The sequence below is a fragment of the Biomphalaria glabrata genome, chromosome 6, assembly GCF_947242115.1.
Source record: "Biomphalaria glabrata chromosome 6, xgBioGlab47.1, whole genome shotgun sequence".
NCBI classification, from domain to species: domain Eukaryota; kingdom Metazoa; phylum Mollusca; class Gastropoda; family Planorbidae; genus Biomphalaria; species Biomphalaria glabrata.
Window position 1 is genome coordinate 17166669 of NC_074716.1, and position 15281 is coordinate 17181949.

Below are 15281 nucleotides of genomic sequence, written 5' to 3' on the forward strand. Positions count from 1 at the left end.
ATTTTAAATATGTTTTAAGTTTCGTATAACTAACCCTTAGCTAATTGCATAGCCTATTGAATTTGTTATCTGTTGACTGCGCTAAATGACGTCATCAGTCTCGTTCTGATTCATTGGGGAAGAATTTTGACTCAAGTCATGTCTCAATTTTTTTTTATCACATTAAACCATATATTCTGTCTGCTTGACAATAGTACCACGCGTGGACCAGACGGCTGGGCGGAGTTTCAGAGTATTAAATGTCAGCTTTCATTAAATTTCTTTCTTTTCTAGATGTTTGTGTCAGACCTCTATGATTAGTTTCAGAAAAGAAAATATTTCTCATCAATTGTCTAGGTTTTATTGTCTAGTTTATTTAGTAAAGAAAAAAAATTGTTCGTTTCTCAAAATCACATAACAACTTTTTTTGTTGTTTAAATGTTAGATTGTTTTAGTTTTTCAAATATATATATATATATATTTGGCTTTAAATTTAAGATAGAGCTTTCCAGAGGCCAGAGAATTTATACAAAAATAAATGTTATTTATCGCGAAGTTTTTTGTTGTTTTTTTTTATCTTCCTTGAGAGTTGAATTGTTTCACATCTTTGATAGGTTCAACGTTTGTAATGCTTCATTAAATATAAAAATGGTTTACTAATATTGAATAAAACAGTGTTATTCATATTTTTTTAGAAGGGTTAGTGTTTTGAACATGTGATTAGCACATTTTTAGCCCATTGCGTAGCCCATTGTTTCGGACGTTGTTCTGAAAACACAATTAGGATATTCTTTCAATATGGCACATTGTTTAGCACATTATATCAACAAATCATTTATAATAGCATTTATGATATTCTAAAAGCATTGTCTATTTCAGTGTTTAGAGCATGGTTGAGCACAGTGTTTAGCGCATTGTTTAGAACATTGCTTATAACATGATTTAGCATATTGCTTAGTAGAAGATTTAAAGCAGTTGTTTGTTGAATATATATATGTCTAATGTAGTCCTGAAACTAAATTGATATAGCGTAAGACAAGCAACGTTTTATTCAGTTCCGGAGCTTAGTCAGTGGAGCCTGGGCAGTGGAGCCTGGGCAGGGGAGCCTTAGCAGTGGAGCCTGGGCAGTGGAGCCTGGGAAGTGGAGTGGGCAGTGGAGAATGGGCAGTTGAGAAAGGGCAGTGGAGAATGGGCAGTGGAGCCTGCGCAGTGGAGCCTGGGCAGTGGAGACTGGGTAATGGAGACTAGTTAGTAGAGCCTGGGTAGTGGAGACTAGTTTGTGGAGACTGGGCAGTTGAGAAAGGGCAGTGGAGACTGGGCAGTGGAGCCTGCGCAGTGGAGACTGGGTAGTGGAGACTGGGTAGTGGAGCCTAGGTAGTGGATACTGGGCAGTGGAGACTGGGTAATGGAGCCTGGGAAGTGGAGACTGGGCAGTGGAGACTGGGCAGTGGAGACTGGGCAGTTGAGACTGGGTAGTGGAGCCTAGGTAGTGGAGACTGGGCAGTGGAGTCTGGGTAATGGAGCCTGGGAAGTGGAGACTGGGCAGTGGAGCCTTGGCAGTGGAGCCTGGGCAAATAGCCTGGGTAATGGAGACTGGGCAGTGGAGCCTTGGCGGTGGAGACTGGGTAATGGAGACTCGTAAGTGGAGCCTGGGCAGGGGAGCCTTGGGCAGTAGAGACTGGGTAATGGAGACTGGGCAGTGGAGCCTTGGCGGTGGAGACTGGGTAATGGAGACTGGGCAGTGGAGCCTGGGCAGTGTAGCCTTGGCAGTGGAGACTGGGTAGTTGAGACTGGGTAGTGGAGACTGGTTAGTGGAGCCTTGTCAGTGGAGCCTTGTCAGTGGAGCCTGGGCAGTGGAGCCTGGGAAGTGGAGACTGGTTAGTGGCGCCTGGGCAGTGGAACCTGGGCAGTGGAGCCTGAGCAGAGGAGACTGGACAGTGAAGACTGGGCAGTGGAACCTGGGCAGTGGAGACTGGGTTATGGAGACTAGGCAGTGGAGCCTGGGAAGTGGAGACTGGGCAGTGGAGCCTTGGCAGTGGAGCCTGGGCAAATAGCCTGGGTAATGGAGACTGGGCAGTGGAGCCTTGGCGGTGGAGACTGGGTAATGGAGACTCGTAAGTGGAGCCTGGGCAGGGGAGCCTTGGGCAGTAGAGACTGGGTAATGGAGACTGGGCAGTGGAGCCTTGGCGGTGGAGACTGGGTAATGGAGACTGGGCAGTGGAGCCTGGGCAGTGGAGCCTTGGCAGTGGAGACTGGGTAGTTGAGACTGGGTAGTGGAGACTGGTTAGTGGAGCCTTGTCAGTGGAGCCTTGTCAGTGGAGCCTGGGCAGTGGAGCCTGGGAAGTGGAGACTGGTTAGTGGCGCCTGGGCAGTGGAACCTGGGCAGTGGAGCCTGAGCAGAGGAGACTGGACAGTGAAGACTGGGCAGTGGAACCTGGGCAGTGGAGACTGGGTTATGGAGACTAGGCAGTGGAGCCTGGGAAGTGGAGACTGGGCAGTGGAGCCTTGGCAGTGGAGCCTGGGCAGTGGAGACTGGGTAATGGAGACTCGTTAGTGGAACCTGGGCAGGGGAGCCTGGGCAGTGGAGACTGGGCAGTGGAGACTGGGCAGTGGAGCCTGGGCAGTGGAGACTGGGCAGTGGAGCCTGGGCAGTGGAGACTGGGTAATGGAGTCTGGTTCGTGGAGCCTGGGCAGGATACTTGTGTGGCCACTACCCTCATCAAGCTTCAATATAAATGCACTAAATATTAATAAATCTAAAGCATACTTATGATGACAGAAACATTTGTAAATGTAATCTTATTTTATTTATTTTCTTATTATTAGCATTCCTATTTTGATAACATTTTTTAAACATTTTAAAAGCATACCATAACTACAAGGAAAGCAATGGGTGACATACTCAGGCCATAACAGTCTGGTCTGGTTCCACTTACTCGGTTCTAACTTTGAAAAGTTTTAAAATAAATAAGGGGCGTTAATTAATGAAGAGTTTTACTGTTTTTGCATGTATATGTTTAGTTAATTCCTCTTTTTTAAATTCTTTTTTTAATTCTAAGAAAAAACTATTCAAATCAAGTAATGGTCGACAAGTCACTAGTACATTACATTTTAATTCAATATTTTCAAAGTGCAATTTATTTAATAAACTATATTTTTTATAAGTTTAAACATTAAAAACGACATTGTGACTGTTTACTCTACAAATTAATAAAATATTTCCATCTCAACATTGTAGATAGTGTCTACGTATAATAACCACACGTACAAGCGAGACACAGTGTCTACATAGTATCATGGTTCTTTGAAGTCTACAGCAAGCACCCTATGTACACAATAACACATAACTAGGTTGGTAATGTTGAACAGTGTATAGTGACGTCACTCTATTCTAGCTCAGCCTCACTCTGCCAAATGTTTGTTTACCTGGGGTTATGAAAGACCTGGCGAGAAGGTTACATGTAGTGTATGGCCCGTGAGGAGCTCAAGCAGAAAACATGGCTGATAGTTGGGTCATGGACCTGTGCCCTGCGCCTCAAGACAAAGTTCATGCGTGAAGTGAGCATGGGAATTGTTTCTCTTCTTTGAACTTAATTCTGTTGTAAACATTGCCAGTGGCAAGATGGAATCTCAATGTTTTATTGGATACACTCTGACGTTATAGCACATAGTTAGTAAAATGCTTATTCTAGGGCTATAAATAGATACACCTTGTTATTTAATCCTGCAAATAGGTTTACAAAACGTCCGAGTTTCTCTCTCTATTAGGACATTCTTTCAATTTGGCACATTGTTTAGCACATTATATCAAGAATCATTTATAATAGTTTTTATTATGTTTTAAAAGCTTTGTAAGTGTTTAGCACATCGATTAGCAAATCGATTAGCACATTCTTAGCTCATAGTTTTGCACATAGGACATGGTTTGTACATGAATGGAATCAATGTGTATGTTGACCTAATAGGTTATGGTATAAGTAAACAACTAAATGTGATCTGTTGCAACATATTGACTCTCTAAAAAGGACAGCCGCCATCTTCATGTTGAAAGTATATGAGTTGTTTTATTTCAAAAATAATAAGTTAACCTTTTGTACATTCTTATAGAAGCATTAGCTATCTTTAACATCGATTATTTGCCTCCTGACAATTACCGCTATTATTACCATAGCAACAGTTTATAAAAAAACATTTGCCTTTTAGATTTAGGCGAAGTGTTATTGAATACTAATTACTGTTTGATTTTCTGACATATTTCTAATCTTTTTGGCAGACCAGATTTAAGTTTTTTGGACATGCAGTCTAAGAAGGGAAATAAACAAGTTTTCACTTTTATAAAACGATTTTCTGCTTTGGGAAAACAAAGCAATGGAATGGGAATGGTCAACAGACGCAAACAAAAGTGATATATGTAAGAGACACATCAACCGTTATAAGCTGATAGACAGAGACAAGCTTGAGAAGTTGTTTTTTTTCTCAATAAAAAACGTCTGTATATAATAAATATAAAGTGATATTGACACAACCTAATTTGGTGAAATATTGATCACTTTAACATTGCAAATAACACTGCATGTACACTTTAGTTTCTATCATGTCTCTTAGTATACAAGTCAGAGAAAAAAACACAAGAAAATGAGATAAAGAAAGAGAGAGAGAGAAAGAGTATAAGAGAAAGAGAGAGAGAGAGTAAATGTTTAGATAGTTGGCAAAACGTAGCTAGGTAAAGTTGATATTTTTGGCAAACCTGCAAGCTAATTACCCAAACTATTACCTACAATCATTTTTTGGTAAGGTAATACAAACATTAATTGGCATACAATAGCACACATCCCTTTCGTTGTCTTTAAATAGACCAGAAGGGAAGTAATGCATGTCAGGTTTAGAGTCTCTGAATCAAGACTTTTGATGAACGAATCTCTTAAAAAAAAATACTGACACACACACATTTTCTATACATCAGTAAACAAGGTTAGAATCAGAAAAATAAAAATAAAAATCAATCACTTAACATCTTCCCAGGGCCGGATTTAAATAGATGATATAAGGAGGATTTTTGGAGGCCCGAACAATGTTTCGAAAGCTTGAATAAAGATCCACCTATGAATAAAAATAATTTTATCTAAAAGCATGCTATATTAAAAAAATATATATATTCTTTTAAATGTAGTCTCAATTTACTTTTGAAAAAATATTTAAATATTTTAGTTTTAAAAAGTGAATATTTTTTAGTTTGTGTAGGGTAGGATCTAGGTAGACGCAAAAATTACATTTTTTTCAGCCTTAAAAATGCGATTAAAAAGTTAACAAAAAAAATTCTGATCCGACGAACTTCGTATATATTTTTATCTCTTAGTGAAGGCTCCGTTCTTATAGATTTCCCGGACCTATACCTCGCCTGCCTTCCCTTAAATCCGGCCCTGCATGTTTTGTTGGACAGACCTTGTTTTGTTTTGCAAGAATAAACATTTCTTTTAAGTGAAGTAAGATAAATGGAGAGAAGCCACTATTTGTTGTTGTGCTGTCTGCTACGTTACGCCCTACAAATATATACAATACAAAATGATCCTATTCAGAGATGTTATAGCACGGCTTAAACAGGTGCAAAGATTTCTTTCAGTCTTCTGTAAGCGAACTTCCCTCTTTTGATTATAGAAATCAACCTTCGACCTGTTCAAATAGTATTCAGAACTCTTAAACATTTCGATTCCCACCATACTTGATCATAAACATTGACGAGGTCACACTTTCCCTGGTCTTTAAATATTTCCTAACATTGTTAGCTACTAAGGATTTGTATTATATTCACATGCTCTGCAGATCCTTCATGTGGAAAAGAACTTGTTTTTTGTTTGGACTGATACCCCTGCAGCTCACCCATACACAGAGACAAAAAAATCTATTTTCTGAGACAGGAAACAAGAAAAACAAGATCTGAATGTTGTTGTCAGTCACTTCCTTAGCAACTGCTGTACCGTGAATTGTGGGCAATGAGCGGTAACTCTGTTGTCATCTTTTATTGACATCCGGTCACATGATCTGCTCCCATCTTTAACCCTGGCTATTGTGTATCCCGTCGCCTAGTTTGTATAGTCCAGTGATGTCTGTACACGGACTCCTTTGATTGAATTTACTGTGGATTGGGAAGGAGGCGTTCAAAGGTTAATATATACATTATACATTCACGTGTCTTGTCTGTATGTCAGACTGTCGGAATGTCTTAGATATAATGTTTGAGCTTGGAGTAGTACTTTTGTTGGCTATATATAGAATAGTACTAGGAACAGCAAGGTGAAGGTCAATGTCAAAATACAGGCTATACTCATTCAGTACGCACACTCTATCACAAGAGACCTTATCATTGCAAGTGCGACTTTTAAAAAGGTAGGCCTACTGAGGACCAATCATGCCTCCTCTTCCCAGTAGGTGAATCATTTGGGTGTGTGTGTGTGTGACTGTTACGTGTACGAGGGCAGTGTGTAGACATAATTTTATTATTCGTTCCGCATAAAGGTGACGATTTAACAATTATTAAGCAATTATTTTTAAAGTTAATTAACTAAAGGCTGAAATGCAAACCCTTCAGTTGGACATTCAACCACTCTAAAAGCAAACCAACACAAACATTTTTTTAAAAAGATACCTCACTAAATAAATATATTTTCATTTTTAAATTAGTTACAATAAATAGGCTTGTATTCGAGTCAAAAGAATGCAGTATTTCTCCTGGCTGCGCAGCCCCAGCTGTGACCTACATATTTTGCCACACTCAGGGCAAGCAAATTAGTTACAATAGCAAGAAGAAAATTGCTTTTTCATATGGCTTGTAGTCAATGTTTTTTATAATGAACGCTTGTGCTTGATGGGGGGGGGGGTAGTTACTTTTTTCTTGGAAGAAATATCTCGACCTGTCAATGATCAGCTAGTACAGCATTGGAATTTTCTTACTCAATTATTTGCACAAGTTTCTTTGCCAACTTTAAAATTATCTATGACTTTCCCTGACCTTACATTCAAAATGCAGAAAATTTTAAATAATTTCTGTTTGTGTGTGTGTGTGTGTGTGTGTGTGTGTACAACGAGGCAAACGACACTTTCAGTTCATTCCAATACTTCAGAATTCCATTCCACACTTAACATGGAGGCACACGCACTGGATCAACTGCCTCTTGAGTGACATGCTTCTGGCTTCTGACGCCTGCAAAGAAAATGGATCAAATAGCAGCAAGCAAAACAAGAAGAAATGGATACTCTGAGCAAATGTTTGGATAAACATTAGCTGTTGGTTTAGCTGTAGTAGAACTTTTGATAGTCAATCTGTGTATGTGTCTCTCCTTTGTTCAGTTGTTCCATGTTTTGACAGTCTTGTTATTTTCCTGATTGTTGTGGGTGTTGCTTTTAGCATCTCTCAGCCTCTAAGCCTTTACCATGCATTATGTCTTAAAAAAAGAAACAGTTCCCCCTTTATACCTTACGATCTAAAGTATATATATACAGGTTCTATGGACGGTAGCTGACTTGTAGTACCAGACCTCTGGTAGGGAACTAGACCGCTGTAGGTCTATTTTATTTTGTATAGAGTATGAAATAACTTCGAGTAATTTCTTTGTGAACAAGACTAAATGTAACTTTATTATGGTACAGACAAAATCAACTAAAATTAATGTAATAGAATTAAGTTATGATATAAATGCTATTTAAAAGACTCGTGACTCACTACAGTAACTCATTTTTTTTCAGTCTCACATTCTTGAGTTTTATGTTCTAAGACCGCTGACTACAATGCCACATATCTTGCCCCATTCACAACCAATAGTTAACATCTTCCCACTGTCACTTGAGAAATGCACACACATGTGCTCCATAACACACACACTCCATCAAATTCTGTGGCAAACGGTTAACGTGGGTATCATGTGGCCAGCACAACGACCAACCGTTTTTACTTTCCCCAAGGTGACCATGAGAGCTAGGTGGACTCAGATACGCCCTAAAAATCCCGAAATAATAATAATAATAATCCAAGTCTTTAGCAGGATTCGAACCAGGAACCCTTCGGTTCGGAAGCCAAGCGTTTTGCACATCCTCCTTAAATATCCAGCACAGACTGATGGTTGACCAGCATTTTGAATTGCTTCATCACATTATTTTGTTGTCTTCTAAGTTATATATAAAATTTTAAAAGTCGTCAATCGAACTGAAAAAAAAATGTTTGTACGTTTGAAGCAAAATGTTCCAACACGTAGTAGAATGGTCAGAATCGTTGAACTAGTCAAGTAAAAAAGTAAAAAGTAGTCACAGTATAAAAGAAGCGGACTAAGCAATAACTTCAAGTAAACTAAGAATCAGCTCTTAGAGACGCAAAGATTCTTAAGCTATTCGAGATAGGAACATTTTGTTTGAGACCTGGCGTTGTTAAGTTTGACCATGAACAGAGAACAGACCCTAACATGCAAGAACTACTTTACTGAATACGTATATAGGCCGGTATTGTATCTCCCTTTTTTCATAGGGGTAGCTATCTATCTATTCTACACCTATACATCTACATCTTTATCTACATCTATACATCTATATCTTTATCTATATCTATACATCTCTATCTTTATCTACATCTATACATCTATATCTTTATCTATATCTATACATCGCTATCTTTATCTACATCTATACATCTATATCTTTATCTACACCTATACATCTCTATCTTTATCTATATCTATACATCTATATCTTTATCTACACCTATACATCTCTATCTTTATCTATATCTATACATCTATATCTTTATCTATATCTATACATCTCTATCTTTATCTATATCTATACATCTCTATCTTTATCTATATCTATACATCTATATCTTTATCTATATCTATACATCTATATCTTTATCTATATCTATACATCTATCTATATCTATATATATATAACTATATCTATCTATCTATCTATCTATCTATCTATCTATCTATCTTTCTTTCTTTCTTTCTATCTGTGTGTGTGTGCAAATGTATGACAGCGAAATGTGTGTATATGTGTGAGTCCTGACGTCATGAGCTCTAGTCACGCCCCTACAAGATGATTGGCAGGCTTCTATTAATTTGGTCAGTTTCACGGACGTGTTCCGCAGAGGTCCATCGCTACTGATTTTATTTGTTTGAACTGGCTACTTCCACCAACCACCTTTCTCACCCCTTTCTCTTCCTAAAATCTATACCCCGACCCCCCTCTCCTCAATGCTCTCTATAGATTAGGAAGATTTCAGTTTCGGTCAGTTGGTCAACAAGACAACTAGCCTGTCCGAGTAGTTAAAAGAACGTCAGAATGTCATGATAACAACAACAACAACAAAAAAGTCAATTGGTTGAGTGTAAATCTGTCCAGCGTTGGAGATGGTGTTTTAATCTAATTCCCACGAAGCGGGGAGAGCACTGTACTTTGATTTGTTCTATTTAGGTGAATGTTTCTGTTGTGTTGTCTTTATATGAGAAAAGAGTCATTCTAATTAAAATAAATTTAAATCTCCATAAGAATCCATAAAGCAGTCTTAGTCTTAGTCTTGAAAACTGTTACTAAATATGTATTGAGCAAATCGTGTATCAAACTGACGTAGGTTGAGCTCATCTTAATGGGAATAGAACTTCTAAAGCTCAGACAATTATAAAACGTTAAGTGCTGAATAGAACATGTTGCAAGGTGTTTAAGGAGGCGTTGAACAAAGCAAATGATAAGGCGTTTAAGTAAGTGTTTAGTTGAGCTCAAAACATGGCATTTAAGAAAATGTTTACATTATCACATGACAAGCTTAAAGCGTTTGCCTTAACAAATGACATGGCTTTAAAGTAAATGTTCAAACACATGAGTAGGTGTTTAAATAAATGTTAAAAACACATTTCCAAGTGTTTAAGGTGTTAAATTAAGTATTCAACGTAATAAACTGTATCCAAATGTCTTAATCTTTTTATTTATTTTTTCATTAGTCCTTACCCTGGCAGTCTACGTTTATTTGGTCTTTATTTTGTCTTTAAATTCAATCCTAGTGAAGCTTTTTTTTAACAAGAAGATTTTCATGATAAAGCGTTGAGTATGCTCAATGCTGATGGCATCACATAGTCCACCAAAGTGCGGGTTGAATTAAGGGAAGCAATGATTATAAGAAGTGTTGAGGGCTGGTTCATGGAAAGGTCGTGACTTGAGAGATCTCACAAAGGCTGCAGGACACATTTCAGATCCAAAGGAAGACCCTTATTGAAGAAAGGCCGGATGCGGAAAATAAGCAGGTCGCAAGTGGGTTTACATTTACATGAATCACTGCACTCATTGCCATTGAGGATTGTAAGGAGTGTTGTTGGTTGGTTCTTTTTTTGTAGTTGTGTTTTTTCGTTTTATTTACTAAGTTCATATGACAATTGATGTTTTTAGATTTTTTACACTCTATTAAATTTTAACAAATATGGGCTTGTATACATTTATTTGGATGCTTAGGCATTAAGTCAGTGCAAGACGGGACATTTCCTTAAGTAAGCAACCACTGTCGCTTGTCGCAAGAACACGATACTCATTATGATTATGATAATGTAGTAACCATTAAATATTTTTATAATTAGCGAGCAAATATCAACTCAATATCAACTCAATATCAACTCAATGTCAACTCAATCGTCCATTTGTCTGGTCAGAATTGTGTACACGCTATTTCTCCACCTTACCATTCTCGGATCAAGTTGAAACTTTGCATCAATTTATTTATTGTCGGTGACAGTGCATGAATCATGTAAGAAAATAACCAATTAGTTGATCAATAAGTCATAATTAATTAATAATCATTTTGTTTTATTTGGAAAAAAATCTAAAGTATACAACATTAGACTTATGTATAGACTTAGGTCGTTGGATAGAAATTTTAAAGCAACAATGGACCAATAAAGCTTTTAATGTGTGTATGTACTGGGATAGTGGTGAAACACGTTGGTCTCCCCTCGTGGAGGCCGGAGGTCGAGTTTCGACCTCAGCATACCTTTTTATTTAACAGCGCGCAGAGAGGATTTATTACATGATTGATTACATGACTAAATACATGATTGATTAAATGATTGATTCAAAATAATTGATGCAATTACACTAAAAAAAACGCGAGGTTTTTAAAAAGTATTTGTAATTTTTAACTTATTCTCTAGAATCTCTACCTAACTAATAATTCAAAACCTAAATAGTTAACGGCTGTATGCCATAGTACAAGAAATCAACAAAAATAAAAACAACAAAACATTATATCCAATCGATTCTAAATACTTGGTACATTCTAGTTGCCATCACCACTTTTATATCAGCAACGACTTTTACTGTTTTTTTGTGTTGGGCTAGAGAGGGGCAGGGATGCTGGTCTTCTGTAATTAGAACTGCTACAGCCAGTCTGGCTATTTGTCCAAAACGAGTGGCCATAAAACAAGCTCTGAGAAATAGCCGGCTACTCATAAAGGGACCAAAGACTTGAAGGCAAGGGCGAGGAATTTGAAAGAAAAGTGTAGTATAGGTTCTCTCCCTTTGCCCAGCGTGTAATAGAATCACATATTAATATAAGTTTCATTTGGGTATTTTATGACCTGAATATAAAATGACCTGAGAAGACTTCTACGACATTTTCGTGAACTATGTGAATGGACAACCGGTAAGGAGCAAGTAAGAACTATGTGAATGGACAACCGGTAAGGAGCAAGTAAGAACTATTGCTTACATTTAGATGACACATCCGTAGATGATGTAAGACACTGGGGCAAGACTAGTTAATGAGATACTAATAGACTTCAAGAAAATATAGACATTGACAAACCATCCGAAAATGAAATACTAATATATACTAAGATAATATTAATCACTGGTATAAAAATTGACACATAAGTGACACTAAGACTATACTAGAATCGTGTTAATAATAGATCAGAAGACATTAAACAGACACTGAGACAATGATAAACAATGAGACTTCAAGTTTTGCTACTCTTTACTTTCGCAGACTAAACGATCTACTTTCCCCCGCTTTTTTGTTGTCAGGTACCAAAAGATTCTTGGCTTTCTGTGCTGCAGACACAAATGCATTGTGTACCTAGCCTGTATACAAAGTGGGACATGGAGTAGCAAGTAACATAATTTATTTTAAAGACCATTCCTCCATTATGAAGTCAACGACTTTTTGTAACAACGATGACTTTACTATTAATAACTAATGAATGAATTCTTTTAAAACATAATAACATTTATTTACCCCCTCCCCAATCTCTGTCTTCCCCAGAAATAAAACATTGTTCAGGTGAATGAATAAAACTAATTAGAGGATCAAAATTCTAGTTTTGTGATAAAGACCCAGACTTGGCGACATTTAAGAGTATTAGTCTAGATTAGAATACTGGCTCCGGATGCATGGTATAGAAGATTCTAGTTTGCTGATTGGTCGATTCAGATTTAACGTCTATTTATATGAACTCTTTAATGCCTACATGCGGGAATACCCGTTGACGTATGTGTGTTCAAGGATTATCTTGACCTCCAGACCAAATTTAATTTTAAGAAAATTAGCTTATATTTTTTAAAAAATGATAATGTTCAAACCAGAGTTTTCCAATTGAGCTTGTAATTCTTTTCCCAAAGATATACATAAACTACTATGAAAATCTAAAGTATATTTCTCAATACAACTATGCGATGTGTGGTTATATTAACTAAATGAAAAACGGTCTACCTGAGTCTACCTGTATGACTGGCTGTATGAAGGACTTACAAATGTATCTGAACGTTTTAAAAGAATCACATGATCACATTTACTATCACAACTAGTAGAAGAACTGTCTAATAAAATGTATAATACAAGCTCATTTCACTCATTCCTAGACCTATATAGAATATACGAAACTATTTCTAAAATTATTTTTTTTCTTATATTCATCACGTGCCAGCCTCTTTTTTTTTTTAAGGGGAAGGCGCGTTTAGCATCCTGGCTATAAGACTTTCAATAATTTAAATTGTAGACTTACTGCCCTTGATAATATGGGGGGGGGGGGGTGTCTTTAAAACTCCAATGACACCCGCTACAGGAGAAATGCTACATGACAAGCAATACATGACAAGTGACACCAGCCCAAGTCCTTAACTTGCGTGTACAACTCACGAGTTAAGAGAATATCGATCAGTCGATCACGAGGGCATAAAGAGTCGATCTCACTCTAGGATTTTTCTTGTACGGTCTTCATACAACTGAGATGCTTTAAAAACATGGGCGATCAGAAGTGGAATGTCAACATGTCGGAGTGAATCATTTGTTTCAATGTTTATAATTGCAACAGATACGTTCCAAAGTATAAGCTTTCTTTATATACAGGCATGGAGGCATGACTATCTGATATCTGACCTTTTGTAGTTATCTCCCCTGAAATGTGTATTTTAAAATTAGGAGAGATGATGAAGAAGTTATTTTAAAAGTAATGTAAAACTTGGCCAGATGGGGCCATATTTGATAATAGAGTTAAACAAAATTCTAGCTCTGGCATTCATTATCTTCTACCTAAACCATTGCAATACCGAGCTCACCGGTAGAATAGATCACAAAATCTCTAGCCTGTAGTGAATTCACAACAACGCTAGACAGAGAGTTGTACGCTAAAAAAAAAGGTCGCGATTCTGTCACTCGCATCTGTGTACAATGTGAATATACGTACACATAAGAAGGCTATACTTTATCATCAGTCCAGCTACAACATAGTAATGTCATCATACCTTTGAGAAGTGATCACTCCATACATTCGTCAGAGAGTCAACAATTCTAGCTGTGTTGTAATTAAGGTTTTCGAATTTTGTCAGAGCATGGACCTAAAGTTTGGAACCCCATTGAGCTCAGACAACCAGGGGCGGACTGGCCATATGGGCAAACGGGCAAATGCCCGGTGGGCCGGTACCAAATGGGCCGGTCTGGTCGCGACCAAAGGAAAAAAAAAAAAGTGACAGCAACAAATGCCCGAACATGTTTTCTTGTTGTTTTTTTTTAATTATTATTACAATTAATTTTTTTTGAAATTCAACAAGAATATAATTTTAAGAATTACACTATACACTGTACGTGTTATCTTTTGTAAAACGTTAGACCGTACGTTCTGCTATGCACTAGCGGCATAGCCTTCAACACTACTTTGATGTCTTCGAGACTGTGTTTGGCCTGATCATTTTGCTGTTCGGCATGGGCCTTTAATGGCACTCCTAATTTTGTTTTGCTCCTTCCCTCACCCGTTTTTTTTTTTATGGTTCCATGAAAGTTAACGAAAAAGAGGGATGTGAGAGGATAAGTTAGAAAACATTGATATAACGCGACATAAGGGGAGACAATTAGCTCTTTAAGAAAAACACATACACACAGCCTCGAAATTGCAAGCCACCCAACTTATTCATAGCTCAATATGGGTATAAAGTTCTACTATCTGCGATTTGAAAAGAAAAAGTAAGTTTCTTGTTGTTTATTTGTAATAACATAGATCTAAAAATACTACACTTAAAGCTTACAAAAAAAATAATTATTTAATTAAAACATAAATCTAGATCTAAATCAATTTTATACCGATGTGATTAACGGCAAACTTATGCTTAGTATGAAGTCATTGATGATGAAAATTATTACAATAATTTATATACTATTATATAGCGCTGTTACATCCGATATTTAATGAAAGGAGATTTAGAATCATTTATATTTTAAATGATATATTCATATACAAATCTCGTTTTTGAGAATGTACTAGGACGAAGCAAGAGCTTTTCACATTTAGAAGTACCTCTCTAACCGTTCTGCTTTCTCTTATCTTTTAAAGGAATATATATAGTTCGTCCATCGTAGTTCGATTATGACCACTTTGTCATCTAGGGGGCTGAGGGCTTTGCACTGGGGTTTTATGTCTCCTCGTGTGGCTGGTGAGACCCGTGTGAGTCCGGAATGTTCGGCCGCACACTAGGCAGGTTATTCCAGCTGGAGCTAGTGTCATTGGCTTTGCTTTTCTTCTCTGGCGTTTTTTCTTCTGCCAGCTTTGTTCTCTTTTCCTCAGCAACCTGTGCGCAGGTTTTCACAGCGCGACGTCATGATGCTCTGTCATGTGCCTCTGTCTCCCAGGTGGATGGGTCTATGCTGAACGCCTTCAGAGAAGCTTTGAGGGTGTCTCTGAAGCGTTTTCTTTGACCACCTTAATAGCTCTTTCCTTCGCTTAGTTGGCCATACAAGAGTCGTTTAGGGATGTGGTGGTCTTCCATTCTGCATACGTGTCCTG

The 15281-nt window shown here is 37.5% G+C and overlaps 2 protein-coding genes across 4 annotated transcripts in view; both read right to left on the reverse strand.

The window, feature by feature from the left end:
* LOC106079964 (glutamate receptor ionotropic, kainate 2-like) overlaps positions 1-15281 on the reverse strand; it is a 224408-nt gene that overhangs the window by 85216 nt on the left and 123911 nt on the right. The window lies entirely within an intron of this gene.
* LOC106079965 (uncharacterized) lies at positions 1031-2879 on the reverse strand. The gene is made up of 4 exons (XM_056032277.1): positions 2850-2879; positions 2274-2689; positions 1882-2231; positions 1031-1797 (listed from the first exon to the last, which is right to left on the reverse strand). Exons 1-4 carry the CDS (start codon positions 2877-2879, stop codon positions 1031-1033), a joined length of 1563 nt encoding a protein of 520 aa, XP_055888252.1.